The sequence below is a fragment of the Chroicocephalus ridibundus genome, chromosome 8 (assembly GCF_963924245.1).
Source record: "Chroicocephalus ridibundus chromosome 8, bChrRid1.1, whole genome shotgun sequence".
NCBI lineage: Eukaryota > Metazoa > Chordata > Aves > Charadriiformes > Laridae > Chroicocephalus > Chroicocephalus ridibundus.
This window is the reverse complement of record NC_086291.1, coordinates 48,930,995-48,945,968: the sequence shown is the minus strand read 5'-3', so window position 1 is coordinate 48,945,968 and position 14,974 is coordinate 48,930,995. Positions and strand designations below refer to the sequence as shown.

At 43.9% G+C, this 14,974-nt stretch overlaps 1 protein-coding gene and 1 pseudogene across 3 annotated transcripts; both read right to left on the bottom strand.

Moving 5' to 3' along the window:
• Positions 1-5,635: 5,635 nt before the first annotated feature.
• Positions 5,636-7,213, bottom strand: LOC134519854 (melanin-concentrating hormone receptor 1-like; annotated as a pseudogene).
• Positions 7,214-8,822: 1,609 nt separating this feature from the next.
• LDAF1 (lipid droplet assembly factor 1) lies at positions 8,823-14,022 on the bottom strand. Of its 3 annotated transcripts, none has more exons than XM_063344855.1 (5): positions 13,865-14,022; positions 12,537-12,660; positions 11,463-11,631; positions 10,937-11,075; positions 8,823-9,736 (listed from the first exon to the last, which is right to left on the bottom strand). In XM_063344855.1, the coding sequence occupies exons 2-5, from the start codon at positions 12,606-12,608 to the stop codon at positions 9,643-9,645; spliced, it is 474 nt and encodes a 157-aa protein (XP_063200925.1). In that variant the 5' UTR covers positions 12,609-12,660; positions 13,865-14,022; the 3' UTR covers positions 8,823-9,642. The 3 variants fall into 3 exon arrangements, with proteins under 3 accessions (XP_063200925.1, XP_063200927.1, XP_063200926.1); XM_063344857.1 differs by lacking the exon at positions 13,865-14,022 and adding an exon at positions 13,382-13,592; XM_063344856.1 differs by lacking the exon at positions 13,865-14,022 and adding an exon at positions 13,399-13,541.
• Positions 14,023-14,974: the final 952 nt, after the last annotated feature.

Here is a 14,974-nt window from a genome sequence, read left to right as displayed (position 1 = left end):
GAGCACCAGGAGTATGTAGTTTTGGGATCTTTGAAAACCGAGGGAGGAAAAAGGGGTGTTTCTTGAAAAGAATAAAAGGGTTGTGAGTAACAGAAAGTATCTTGCTATATTGCTTGTACTATGTACTGAAGTATGCAGAGTTTGGGTTTGATATGTTGCCCTTCCTAAAGGAATGTCTTCAAAATTCAAGTAAGTTTAAAGGAAATTGACATAGAATCATAGAATCATAGAATTGTTGAGGTTGGAAGGGACCTTTAAGATCATCGAGTCCAACTTTTAGCCTACCCTGACAAGAGCCACTTCTAAACCATGTCCCTAAGTGCCCCATCTACCCTTTTTTTAAACACCTCCAGGGATGGTGAATCCACCACCTCCCTGGGCAGCCTATTCCAATGTTTAATAACCCTTTCACTTTTCACACAAACTATGTTTTATAAACAATAATAAATAAACAACTCTTACTAGGTTGTAGGCAGCCAAACAGGGTTTTACAGTACGCTTAGCCTATAGGCAGAGGGACTGGAGACTATTAACGCTGCCTCTATGTTAATGCAACCTCTCTTGAAGCCTGGTTGTACCACGCTAACTTCATTAGATTGCATTTGACCTGTTGGCTTCCTTATGTTCTACTGGGTTACAACAACTGATTGCCACTCCTCTAGGACTTGATAATTGGGATACTCTGTAAACTGGACACTAACTTGCTACACCATTGCCTACCCCTGCTGTCATCACCAGTGTCAGAGTTTCTGTGCTTGGTGCCTTCACTTGTATAGTATAGTTTCCTTTGCTTTTTTTTTTTTTAAAGTACCAAAATACTAATTTTCGGGGGAACAGATGTGAACAATGTGACTTGTATTGGTAGTTACTCTTCTGCACTACACCAAATAGTGACAGAGTCCTAAAATGCTGGTATTAGCAAGGTTCAGCTGTACTTCCCCTTGAAACACTAAGCGTTTGGAACTGCTTCCAAAGCAAATACATTAGAAACCCTCTGTCCTAGAGCTAGTGGCAAAGCAAAAGCACCGAGTCGCTAAAGACTTGCTGCACGCAAACATATTCAGTCTTTAGTTTTACTGTCCCCTAAATGGAGCCTAATACTTTGTCATTTAACCCTAGCTGGCAGCTAGGACTGTGCAGCCACTTGTGCAGGTCTCCCCTTCCCCACAGAATGGTAGGGAGAAGAGAGAGGAAAGGGAAAGGAAAAAATAGCTTGTGGACTGAGATAAAGACAGCTTGATAGAACTGAAAAGGAAAATAGCAATAACATAAGTCACTCACCACCTGCTAAATTGGTAAATTCTCACCCCCCTAGCAGTGATTGTGGATTCCTGCCCCTTGGCTAACCCCCATTTATATATTGAGCATGACATCTATGATAGGAAGTATTATGTTGGCCATCCCATTGTTCTGTTTATGTTTCTTCTCAGCTTCTATGGGGGGCTGAAAAGAGTCCTTGAAAAGTATAAGCATTGCTTAGCAACAAGTAAAACAATATGTATCACTGACACTCCTTTCACAGCAATCACTAAGAGAAAATTAACTCTTTCCCAGTTGAAACTGGGCCATTCATGTAACCTGGCATGAAAGGTAGTTACGCTTAGAACTTCAGTGAGGCAAGAAGTATAGTAATGAGTGTTTTGTTAAAAGGTCAGTGCATGTTTTTAAAATGTTACTGTAGTTCACTGCAGCTTTCGGTATAGACAAGGACAGCACTATCTGTAGATGTAGCAGAGTCCATTTGAAGCAAGGCAGTCTGTCATGCAATTATGCTTTTTATTTTGTATTCTGTACACATTGCCTTACAGAGTCAAGGAAATGAGGCATAAAAATAGAATTGCACGTGACAGAATGAAAAGGGATGAAAGTGTTCTGTTGAACTATGGGTGCAACAGCCTTGGGTTAAACATTGTCTGGCAAGTTTGTGTAAACAGTGATCATCACAAGTCCAACTCTGTATTCTCTGGGCATGCAGAACTTAAATGAAGTCAGTAGACAGAGTCTGCTAATGCTAATTGTCAAGCATGCTGTGCATAAGTAGCATATGGCAGAGGCTTCACCTGCCACAGGACATACTTCACTTAATAAACATTATTAATCAGCTAACTTTCATACAACAGTTTTCAAGGTACATTTTCTAAATACTAATGTAGATTTCTCCTGCTAGGAGAGCATTTCACCCTGGACCCGTTTATTTGCAAGTCCCTTTTGCCACCTAAGACAAGCCTGATGGGGTTGAAATGATTACTTAGGCTATTGTCCAGCTAACCACCTACTAGACTGAAGTCCTGTTGACTTAGCACTTGGATGGAATATGAAGTATTTCTGCAAACGCTAGAAAAGTGGTGCTTGATGGTGAGAGTTTATGTACTTGACAGTGTGTTGTACTTAACTGTATGGGCTTCTAGCTCTTCTGAGGCAAACAAGGCAGATATTCTTAATATTCCCCCCTCCATCTTTTTCCTACACTTTGGAGCAAGGACAAAGATTGGTGCATGTTCAGGCAGAGAAGAGTTTCCTTGTTTCTCATTGTAAATAATTCACCTTGGAGTGAACACAAATTCCTTCCCTCTTCCTGTACAAATGCTGGTGTTTCTGGAAATTTTAAGCTTAGTTTACAAATACAAAGGATTCCTTTACTGTATTCAGGCCTGATGTCCCTCTCTTGTGAAACACGTGGGAGGGAAAAGCATGAATGATGGTGCAGCAAGAGGAGGTATAGGAAAAGAGTCAATGAACCATGTGGAGTCAGCACAGGGGTCTCTGCAGCTTGAGCTCAAGCAGCTGCTTCAGAAACCACAGCAGAGTTGGTTGCTCCAAATTTTCTTGAAAGGTCTCAGGTTGTTTGGAGGTCACCTAGGCTGTGGGGATTAGGGCCACAGGAGTGGTTGCCTTTTGAAGCTTGTTGATTTCTGAAGTAGGGCCAGTGAACCACGTCCTTGTGGTTAGACAGGCTGAGGACCCAGTTGGGAATGCTGCCGCCAGGGTGGGAAAGGCTCCTGCTGTTTCCTGGCTGGTGGCGTTCCGCAGGAAGCCAAGACTTTCTGAGAAAACAGGGCCTTGGCACCATCTCCCCAGCCTCTCTTGCTAAGGACTTCTTGGCTCTACTGCAATGTTTAATAATTTAAAAACAAAAAAACACCAACCTACATGCTCATTTGAGGGATGGCTTTACTGTCTCTATTAAAAACACCTGGGCTGACCTAGTTTTACCTCTTCAGGATATCCCTGTCAAAAACCATGCGAACGTGGTGATGGCACAGCACTGGAAGCGGCTCATATTAAAAGGACATGGGGAGAAGCTCTGAAATGACAGGGACTGATAAACATGCAAAGGTCAGGGCAGTGGGAGTGAAACTGCTCCGTGTTTACCTGCTGGTAACTGAAAATTCACAGCTTTAGCTCCTGGTAAGTGCTGAGGACAGAATGAATTACATAATGAAAAATCAATTTAAAATACAGAAGGAAAGGGTTCATGTGAGGCCAGACACTGAGCTGGAATAAATTCACTTGCTTTAGTGTCTGCTGAGTTTATTAAGCAATGCCTGCTCCCTTCAGCAAAAGATGAGGGTATAAAGGAAATCCAGGGAAAGGATTAGATCCCTTCAGCAGCCTATCTGCATATCAGCTGTGGTCTAAAGCTTTGAGTGTTGTCACTTGAGAGAGGTGTAAGGGTTTTATTGCTCTGTCTTTAGAAGTGCCTCCTAAAGCTATTGGAGACAGCCTTGCCTCCGGGATTGCTGGCTATGTGGTTTTGGAGTAGTTGTTTGCTGAATTAATGTCCCAGTAAAATAAAATAAAGAGCTCCTGAAAATCTAAAGAGTTGGAGATAAGGATCCTCCAGGCTACAGAGTGTACGATGGGTACACTTCTTCATTTACAGTGCTGGTGTTTGGTTACCTTACAGGAGCGGGAATAAATCAAGGTAGTGATGAAATTTGTAAGTTTTAATTTATTAGAAGTAACTCTGTTGTATATTCTAGCAACTGGTCACTCCTGATAAAGAATTCAATCTGGTCTTCATGATCTTTTGAAATACAATAGCACTTTTTAAGCAGCTTTAACTGATCTACCATGAAGAGACAAGCGTTCCTTTAAAACTGAAGTGTGTAGAACCTTTACTTTTGTCTGTTTTTCTGGATGTAGGTACCTGCTATTAGTAGAATAACAGATTTTAAAACTAAAGCCCAGTGATTTTCGGTTGGTACATGCAGCAAAGTTGTTTGATTGTCAGAGAATGGATGCTCTGTGGTTTTTACTGTTCAAGTCCTTTCAAAATGGCTGGAGATGGGTACATCAAAGCTGAGCCACATACAACCATGTCGAAAACCTGAGCAATACGCTTTAAGATGCGTATTTACTGAAGTCTTGCTGCCAGCTGAGGACATACCAAATAATATGCGTGTACATGGTACACTGCCAATGGTAAGAAACTATTCTGTTGAATTTTTTTTTTAGTGTAGATAGAACTAATCATTACTTTCTACTGCAAAGCAACTTGGTGACTTAGTGGCAGCTGCTGTTTAACTTGGGTGGTTGTTGTCCTCTAACAAGCTAGTACAAAACTGTCTCTCAGAGTGATTGCGAGTAAATCAATCCGGTTAGTTTTAAATATATTGGAGAATATTTATTGGAGTTTGTGACAAATGCTGATTCTAGGAAATAGGTAGTTTTGCTGACTTTAAAGTGACAGAAAATGATCTATGTCTTGCTGTTGTGGTTTAACCCTAGCTGGCAACTGGGACTACACAGCCATTCACTCACTTCTCCCCCTCTCCCCCGAGTAGGAGAGGGAGAAGAGGGGGGAAAAAACGTGGGGGGCTGGGCGGGGGGAATTGTGTGTTGAGATAAAGGCAGTTTAATAGAATGGTAATGAAAGAGAAGATAATAATAATAGAATACACAAAATAAATGATGTAATACAATTGCTCACCACCCAAGAACTGCCCATCCTGAGCAGTGATCAGGGATTCCTGCCCCCACGGCCAACCCCCATTTCTATACTGAGCAGCTTTTGCCCAGCTTGTCCTGTCTGTGCTCCCTCTCAGCTTCCATGGGAAGCTGAAAAAAGTCCTTGACTAATGTAAACATTACTTAGCAGCAACTAAACCGATACGTGTTATCAACACTATTCTCATACCAAATCCAAAACACAGCAGCTACTAGGAAGAAAATTAAGTCTATTCCAGCTGAAACCAGGATACTCGCCCACTGTTAAAGGTGTCATGGAGCTGGTGTGTTAAAAGGAGTTGAAAACACAATTGGTTTATTGTTAAAATCTTCATGTGTTCATGATTTGGGGGTGGGGGGAATGATCCAGAACAATCCAAATCCCTTCTCTCCCGCTTAAAACAAGAAATAAACTTGAAACTCAACAAGTTTCAAGTGGTGGTAGTGCCTCAGCCCTGGGTTGCGCGTTACTGCTTCTGTGGGGTTTTGCAGCAAAGTATTTTTAGTGTGTGGGTGAATCTCACAAAATGTCTGGAAGCTTTTCATCTTTGGGGGAGAATGTAATTCACAGCCATCAGGGAAGCTGTAAACAAGAACACAAAGCTTTTGCCCAAATGCTGCCACTACTTTGTCTCTGGGCCAGGTAAAGATCCGCCCTGAAGGAGATGTGGTGCATTGGGACTTGCTACCTGCCCGAGACGGACACCAAATGCAGCAGTGGCTGCCCTAACTCAATTGCGTCCTCCCAAATGCTTTTGCTCCTGTGTGGGGAAGCCTGCCCTGCAGCTGCTGGCCCTACAGGAACCCCAAACCGCCTCTGGAAATTTTGGCCCAGCAAGATGTAGATGAAGTGGTTCAGACAACTGTTGGCATAACCCAGACTGATAGCCACATTGTAGGTGTAGTAGAAAGGTAGGGTGGGGTGAGTCAGGGCAAGCTGGGCCAGTTGTAGGATGTGGAAAGGTGCCCAGCAAATGAAGAAGGCCACACAAATAGCAATTGCTGTATGGGTCAGGTTTTTTTGTTCGTGTCCTGGTGCTTCTTTGGCTCATCAGTGCTTCTGAGGACCTGGCCATCTTGAGCAGGATCCTCTTGTAGGCCACTGTGATGAGGGCAAAAGGGATGGCAAAGACCAGGAAGAAATGGTAGAGAATGTACCAATAAATGTCCCTCTGGGGTCTGGCAGCAGAGGGCTGAGTCGAGCATACATCCACACAGGTGTAATGCTGAGGAAGTAAAGGGCCCAGAGCACACAGATGACAAGGATCGCCACAGGGGGCTTCCTGAAGTGAGTGGAGGTGAAGGGGTAGACAGTGTCCAGGTGGTGGTTGACGGACATAGCGGTGAGGATGTAGGTGCTGGTGAACTGGCTGTTGGCATCCAGGGCAGTGATGATTGTGCACATTGTCTCCCTAAAGCGCCAGGTTCCACTTCCCAGCAGCTGGTGGATGAGGAAGGGCATGCCCAGGAGGAAGAGCAGGTCCAGCATGGAGAGGCTGATGATGAAGATATCTGGGACTCTACTGCTAGGGCCAAACTTCTTTAAGACTGTACACATAACCAGGCTGTTACCGATAATGCCCAACAGGGTGGGCATGATGAAGCTGCCATAGCTCATCCTGCTGGGGTCACCTGCAGAGACAAGTGTAGGCAGGAAGAAGTCAGCTGTGCCAGGACCACTGGTGAGGACATGCCTTATGGGTATTCTGGCTTCTAACAGACCGAGTGCTCTGAATGCAATCAATAGCGGATTTCTTAGGCACATGTAAGATAAGGAAGTGCCACGTGTGCATGATTGTGTCTAACTACACACAGGCGCTTTCTCAGCAGCTTTCACAAATGTGTACGTTAAAACATGTCTCTGATCAGATGTGCATACGTCCGCTCTTCCCTTCATATGTATGAACACACATATTAACAACAGAATGAAAGAGCATCCGTCTGTTTATCATTCCACGGATGTGCATTTAGACCCTTTCAAATGAATACATAAATAATATGTTTCAATATATATATTCATATCTGACACAGATGTTGCCCAAATATATGGATGTTAATATACATATCCAGGCTTTCTTCAAAACCATTTCACGTGATTTTTTTTTTATCCCCCCAGCCTACACCTATTATATTTTATATACTAATATGTATTTTCACTTATCTGTTTATTGCACTTACCAGGCACAGAAAAGCTTTAAACAGCCTTGGAGCTGTTGGGGATGCAGCTGTTCAAGCTCTCAGTGCGGTTTGTTTTGAAATCCATCCTTCAGGAAAAATTGGTCTCCATCAGCAGGTTGAAGTTGTTAGTGTTTTGTGTTGAAAGAATAAAGGTTGCCCATTCCTTGGAGATCTGTAAGGGTGCTCAGAAAGCCACTGCTCTAACATCAGCAGAGGCTGTTAATGCGGGTTAAACAGCAGCTCCTCTGCTCCCTGCACCACCACCAGGCACAGTGACACCAGGATATAAGGAGGCAGCAGCTGTCACCAGGTTGGCTGCACAGTGCTGGAAATACGCTTGCAGGGAGAGCAGAATTTCATTTTAGCGTTGAAGGCAGTGATCAGGATCCATTGATGGGCTAAGCAATCAACTTGTACTCTGCCTGGAAATAAATAAAATCCTCTAAATAAAATGGTGGGTAGGCAGCACTGAGAGCACACTTTGCATTTAGGGTCTAATTGAGTATAAATATCTCAATGTAATTCTGCAAAGAACCATGTTAACCTACAGTCAAGTTTGCAGCAAGATTTGCAAGCACAGACTGGGATTAATGTCTTTAGATTCTGAAGCAAGATCATCCTAGAAGTGAAAAGGTACAAGCTGTGCTGAAAGCTGGGGTTTTCTGGCTGTGCCTGGGAAGTTGCAGCACAGATGAAAAACAGCATCAACACTTCCCTCCTGTGAAGTGCTTTCTCCATTTCAATTCATTTTGAGGTTTCAAGCACAGTAATAAAGAGTTACATGCATGTTTCATTTTAAGCAGACTGATAGAGGAGATAAACAGATTTATAGTCAAGGTGCATTTGAAATTACAGCAGTTTGGCATGTAACAAAGGCAGAACACTGGAAATGTTAAACAAATGAGGTGGTAACTGTGTTATAATCAAGTCACACTAATCTCTGCCTTATTTCCCTTATAACCATTAGTCTGCTCTTTGCAGCCAGTAAACTCCTAGATTTAAGGCATTATTGCCTAGAAAAAGTCAGATTTGGAAAGTAAGATTACATCAAACTGTATCCTGATGATGAGGACCAGTAGTTTGGTGAAAGGCAGGAAGGATTCTGTAGTGACAGGAATGGTATTTCAAGGCTTGCTTTTTGGTAGGCTAGAAAGGACTTCTAACACGTACAAGTAGTTCTTATTTCTGTACTTCACAGCTCTTAAAAGCAGGCACCAGTCCATTTGCACAAGGGATAATGTATTCCATTTACCAGCCAGTGCAAAACGCCTCCTTCACCTCACTAGAGCCCTTTATGAAGTAGCGTGAGCTCCCGTCTGCCTCCTGCAGACAGTAGCACAGAGTAGGGCTAAGGATAATTTCTTTTGACTGCTGAGGTGTGGGGCCAGCTTGTCCCACAGCTGAAAACATTACCACCACCACAGTGTGGAACACGTTACGGCTCAGATGATAAGCTTTGACTCCACACTGGTTCACGTGAAACTGGAGTATTACACTAATTTAGTCCTTAGGATTCTGCATTCTCTTTGTAGGCATGAGAATGGGAGTAATCTGCAGTTTGTGGCTCAGCAATATTGGCCAGCCAAAATACTTTAACTGAGGAGGAAAATTCAGCTCCAAATGTAGCCTTCCTAGAAGCAGATCTGAAAAAGTTGCTTTTACTGTAGAATAAACAGAATAACAAGACAACCTGGTTAAACAAACAGCACTTTATTAAACTAATATAGTTAGATACCTTCTTAATGCTTAAAAATAGTATAGCATTTGCAAAAATGAAAAAAGAGTTTAAATAACATACAAGTTACAACTGAGAAGCAAAACAGGCAATTTAAATACCTAAACAAACATGACAAAATGCAAGATGTAACTGCATACCATTGATGTGATGAGGCAATGAGAACAAAAATATCCCTTCAGAATAATGCAACATCTAAAGGTATGTAAAAGCTTATACCATGACTTAACATATGATAAACCCCAATTTTCCTCGTACAATAAATATAAAGCATTAGGATGGTGTGCTCATATTATTTTAAACAAAGGCTACTAAGGCTTCAAAAATTTTTTTAACATTCAAAACACATTTCTGGTGTTCTGAGCTTTGACACTTCTGTATCAAAATGACCAACTGCTGTATACAAATTTCAAAAGACAGCATATCCAGAACTCCAGTAACAAATGGGAAGTCAAATGCCTACCTGCTCTTTCTTTCGCACAGAATCACAGAATCGTAGGGTTGGAATGGACCTCTGGAGATCATCTAGTCCAACCCCCTGACCTTCAGTAGCTGTTATTATTACATGCCTTTACCAAATTCAGTGGAACATTCCATCACGCACATAGACTTAATATCGCAATGCACTGCTGCTTAATGGTTATTCTTAATGCATATTGATTTTTTTCAGTTCCCATAAGGAGTGCAAAAAGTCTGAATGCTCAATGAGTAAACAAATACATTGCAAAGGTCAGAATAGTACAGATAAGTGCCTATGAAGGACGTGAGGAAAAACCCTCTTATTCATTTTTTCCATCATTGTCAGAAAGATCCAAGACAGGAGGACTCTTCTGTGGCAAACTTCCATTAACTTCTTGCTTCCGTATCTGATCCCTGTGTGCATAAGGAAAGAATGGTTTTACAGTCTGTTCTTCAGAGATTACTGTCTTCTAACTTTTTGCTCAAAAAAGCTGAACAATGTGAGATTGTTCCATCCACTGCCGGTCTACCAGAGCTTCTCTCAGAACACATAGAACATAAGAACAGATGTTACCCCGTTTAACATCAAGATATAAGTCAATATGACTGGTCTGTAGCTTGGGTTGTGTATTCGGTTACGCTATGGGAAAAAAAAGAAGTCTTTTCTGGAATTGGTGGGCAATTATGGACCTGGCAGCATGCCCTAGAGGAGTGATACGGAGCCCTGGAACAAATACAAGCACACTGGGCCTTGCACCATGGTCTTCGTCACCTGTTGGTATCATGGGCTCCACAGGCTGTTTTTTGTGCACAGCTGTGACGAGGGAGCACAGTGAGAAAGTCTAGGAGGGAGCAGTTTTAATTTTTCTTCTTGCTCTTCCCTATGCTTAAGAAATGATTATAATTATTCATTCCCCGGTAGATACTAAAGCAGGCAATAGGTGGCACTCCAGCACAACCTGCTACTGCCTCTTACTCCTGGCCAGACGCTTGGCAAAAGCAGGGCTAAGGCAATGCTGACTGAAACAGGCCCCCAAGCCTGAACTACTGGGAGACATGACTGGCAAGCAAGCACGCGTACAGTATCCAGCAAAACCTGTAATTTCTATTTTGGCCACACTGCCCCTTTTAAGTGCCCCTCTGCCTATCCCAAATCTGTAACTATTTGGTCCCTTACTCTACAAACACAGGTAAGCAGAGATAGCTGGGTCATCATGCAGAAAGAACTGCAAATGGTTCATCCTCTAGGGAAAGTCCAATTTGGAAGTGTGTTTTAATGACACTTAAAGCAACATATAGTCTTGAGTGAGACAAAGTTGTATTTTACTGCTTGATGTCGTGTTTTGTTAGCACATGCACATTTAAAGACTCTTTATACTTCCTCTTTCCTAAGTAGGAAAGGGGACATGTATTAACTTTCATTAAAATATATATCGATGACTAAACATTTATATGCTACACATTAAGCCACCGCAGTAGCCAAAGATGCTCTAGCATTCAAGCAACATTTGTTAAACTAAGCAACAGTGGCTCACTTAGATTAAATGAGGTAATCAATGCAATAATACAGTTGCAGGGTTTCAAAAATCCATGGATGAAGACAATAATACTCACCTTGAAGCATACCAGTAGTTGATCACAGTTGAAAGAACAACGTAACAAATACTCAGTACTCCAGAAACTCCCAGTGAAAGTGCACCTAGGCCACACAGCACACAAAGGAGGGCTATGCCACCCATGGTTATTACAACACCTAATAAAAGAGAATCAGTTTGTTATTTACGCGAGTTTATAAATTAGAAGAGCTGACACTCTACCACAAACCCAAATTCAAACCATTTGGGAAAACAGTTGTCTGCCATCAACTAGCTAGCCACTATAAAAGCTCTGTATGGTCAAGATAACTGGTTTAGCCATATCCTGGTGGCTGAGATTAGAAAGGGAAATAGGATTTCCCCCGTATAGACTACAGTTAATCAGATTACTATTCTTGTATTAAGAGTTTCACTACTGCTAAGAGCCAAGGATTACATACAGAAATCCTTAATTGCTTGAACTGGGAACTCCAGGAGGAAGAAGAAAAAAAGATATCATGCCTTAAAAGGGAATAAGTAAATACATACATGCATGCACACAGTACCTTCCATGACTATCACACCGATACAGGCCATTATGGCTGTTGTAACAACAAAAATTAGGAAAAATGCAACAGGAATAGCAGACACTGCAATGAACATCAGGAGTGATAAGGCGATGAAAGGGTGGTCATCTAAATATTGGCCAACACGAGAGTTCATAAATGCAACAACCTGTGGATGAAAGAAAAACATTTCAGATTTTATTTTTCTCTCTTGTCACAGATAACATTTAAAGGTCAAGTCTGCAGCTTGAACACAGGGCAGCTGTTGCCTCTGTATTTCAAAAGCACGAGGACTTATTGCAAATTTAGATAACTGCATAGCAGAAATAATTCTACTGACAACAGACATGCTTCTCTTGGGACTTCCCAGTTCCATTCTTGTACAAATTAAAAAAAAAAAAACACAAAACAACACACCACCCCTGAAAACAAGTGAAAAAACCAAATCGCAGTTTAGCTGCTCAGATTTCAGTGGGGTCTCAACAGCTATGATTTTGGTCTAGAGAACTCTATTTGTTAAGAAAAAAAATACTGTAACATTTAAAAATAATGATGATTTTTCCTTTTTACATGCATCAGTGATATCTGCCACCTGCTCATTTATTGAGCATAAGTACGGTGCAGCCATGTCTGTATCACAGAGTTGTTATGAATTTAATTATAGTGTTACTGGTAGAAAAAAAAATACTTTTTACAGAGGCAGTGATACCTATACACTGGAATTTTACTGTAGTAGAGACATTTCCCTTCCCTTAAGGAAATGTATACTGTAATTTTAGTTATTTTTTTAGAGGCCCAACCATTTCACTAAAACACCACGCTACTATCTCGAATGGTTATACCAGCAAGACACAGAAAGCAGAACAGGCCTCCCTTTTTCCTGATTGCTGAGGGTGTGGGAGGACAGTCCTCCCTCTACGGTCCTCAGTGTTGACTTAAGAAAGGGAGTGCCAATTTTCTCAAAAAATAAAAAGTTTCAAAATTGCATTTAAAGAAATTGGGGTGTGATATTCCAAGAGTTATGAAAGGAGTATCTCTATAAATATATTATATAAAATTATAATCCAGACACACATTTGAGTTGCTGTGGATGGACTGCACTATGGAGTGCCATTGCTTCTGCAGCTCTTGCATTTCTTTAGGCATGTTGGAATCCTCAGCAATGATCACGGATCTTCATAACAGCCATTCAATTTCCCTGAAAATTAAGGTACAATTAGTAGCAGCCTCATGCACATGTTTTGTGAAAATGAAATATTTATTTTGCAAAAACAGAGGACATAGACTTTGTGGATCACATTAACATCTGAAATCTATAACGCTATTTTTACCAAAAGTAAATCAAGTGCAGGGTGCTCATCCCTGAAAGCTCCTCCTAAACTCCCAAGTATCAAGATACAAGGTGACACTCACCTTCTTCCTTTTTAACATTAACCCCGTATTGAACTGTGAGGGCATTGAATTACCAGTAAAAAGGTCAATTATAACTATCCGCACGGAGAATTTATCGCCGCTAGTGCTAGAAACTTGTAACACATTAATGAGATTTGGTTTTTTGAGTAGCTTCGTGTTCAGAATTGAAACCACACCCTGCATTGCTTCAAAACTGCATATAAAGGCAAAATGCTTTCAAACGCCCTGAACATCCTGACAGTTTAAAGGCAAGATCAGCTCAAAAATCTCCCTCCCTCCACGAAAATTTGATCTGTTGTTGCTAGGGAGACCCTCACCAGGGGAAGATTAAAAGATGCAGCTTCCCGCTTGTGAATGTAAACACTCGCCGTGTCAGTATTACTGTTTTATGCTCCGCCAACACACGCGGCCTCCCCTGTGTTTATTTTCACCCAGCAGCGCTGGGCCCCCCGCCGGGGCCGCCACCCTCCGAACGGGCCGGGCAGCGCCCCAGCCCCCGGCGTTACCTTCCCCGCCGACGCACCTCCGCCCGCGGCCTCCACCGGACACTTAACACCGACGTCAGGACCCGATTAACGACAGCCCGCCGGGGCGCGATGCCCGCAGCCGTTGCCCGCACAGCGGCTCCGCGGGCGGCAGCCGCTCAAAGGCAACGGTCGGGCCGCGGCCTCCCCGACCTGAAGCGCCGGGGTACATCGCGGGTCTCCCCGCCAGCCTCCCCAGCAAGCCGCGGGGCGGAGACGAGGCGGGGCGGGCGGAGGCCTCGCAGGGCTGAGGGGGCCGCGCTGCCCCGCTGTGGCGGGCTGGGGGACGCTGCCCGCCCGAGCTGAGGGAGGTAAGGGGAGGCACGGCTCCCGCTCGCGCAGGGGCTGAGCCACGCTGCTGCTGCCGGCCCTCCCGCTGCGATCGAGCGGCGGCCAGGGCTGACAGGCCGCCCCGCAGTCCCCGCCCGCCCTCCGCCCAGCCGGGGCCGTCCCTGTCCCTCTCACCTCCTGCGGCTGCTGCCCGCCGGGCCGCAGCCCCCCTCGCCGGCTCGCCCTTCGGTTGCGACGCCCGGCACGGCCCGGACTGGGTCTGAGGGAGACGACGCCGCCCGCCCGCCGTTGTCTCCTCCCCGCGGGGGCCGGCGCCGCGGCGGGCAGGGCCGGGGAGGGTGAAGGAGGGGAGAAGGCCGGGGCAGGGCCGCCCGTGGGATGGCAGAGGTACCGCGGGGCGGGTGGTTTAGAGAGGAAGGGGGTAGGAAAGTCTCCACAAACCGCCCAGAGTTTTAGAGGCTTTTATTTATTTCCTTTTTCTGGCCTTCCATGTCCTCCTTCCTGTCCTGCCTTTCACACCGCGGGCCCAGCCTCAGCCGCTCAGGGCTGGGCCCCCTCAGGGAGGGACCCAGGGTTTTGCGTGGCTTGAGGACACGCAGCCTTGAGCTTTTTCGAATTAAGGATAGAAAAAATAAAAATATTTGCGAAAGCGATGCGGGAAGGACCAGTGACTCTGGTCACTGGTTCCCACACGTTCCCAGCCTGTCCTGCTGCCTCCACAGGTGGGGGCAAACCTGTTTGGGGAGATGCTCCACGTGAGGAGTAATTGCTTTGAAAATTCATCTGGCTTTTCGGCATGATCAGTCCCAGCCTTTGGATAGGGCTGTCTGTCTGGGAAATGATGCTGGGTGAGGTGTGCTGCACCGTGGTTTGGCCTGGCTGCTTTCGCGAGCCATCATGATGGTGTTACATGTGAGTGTGAAACTTCAGTGAATTCCCAGCTTTTGCTCTGGTTTTCATGCTGTAAATCACAGACAGAAATTACTAAAATATTCATGTTTCTCAGGACTGTTTTAATCGCTCCTTTTGATCGGTGCCACCCACGAGAGTGTTGCAAAACTAAACATTAATGGTTTCGTGATTATTTTTTAAAGGCAACAAAATCAAAGGCGTGTTTAACTTGGAACGTGCTGGTCTTACAATGCAAAGAGAGGTTTTATAAAATATGAGGTTTTTAACCTATCGGAGTGTCAGAGCTGTGTGTCTTTGAGATGCTGATTTCAATAAGCTCTGCAATACGAGAATCCGTGTAGATAGAGGAAGTAAAAGAGAGATTTGCATATT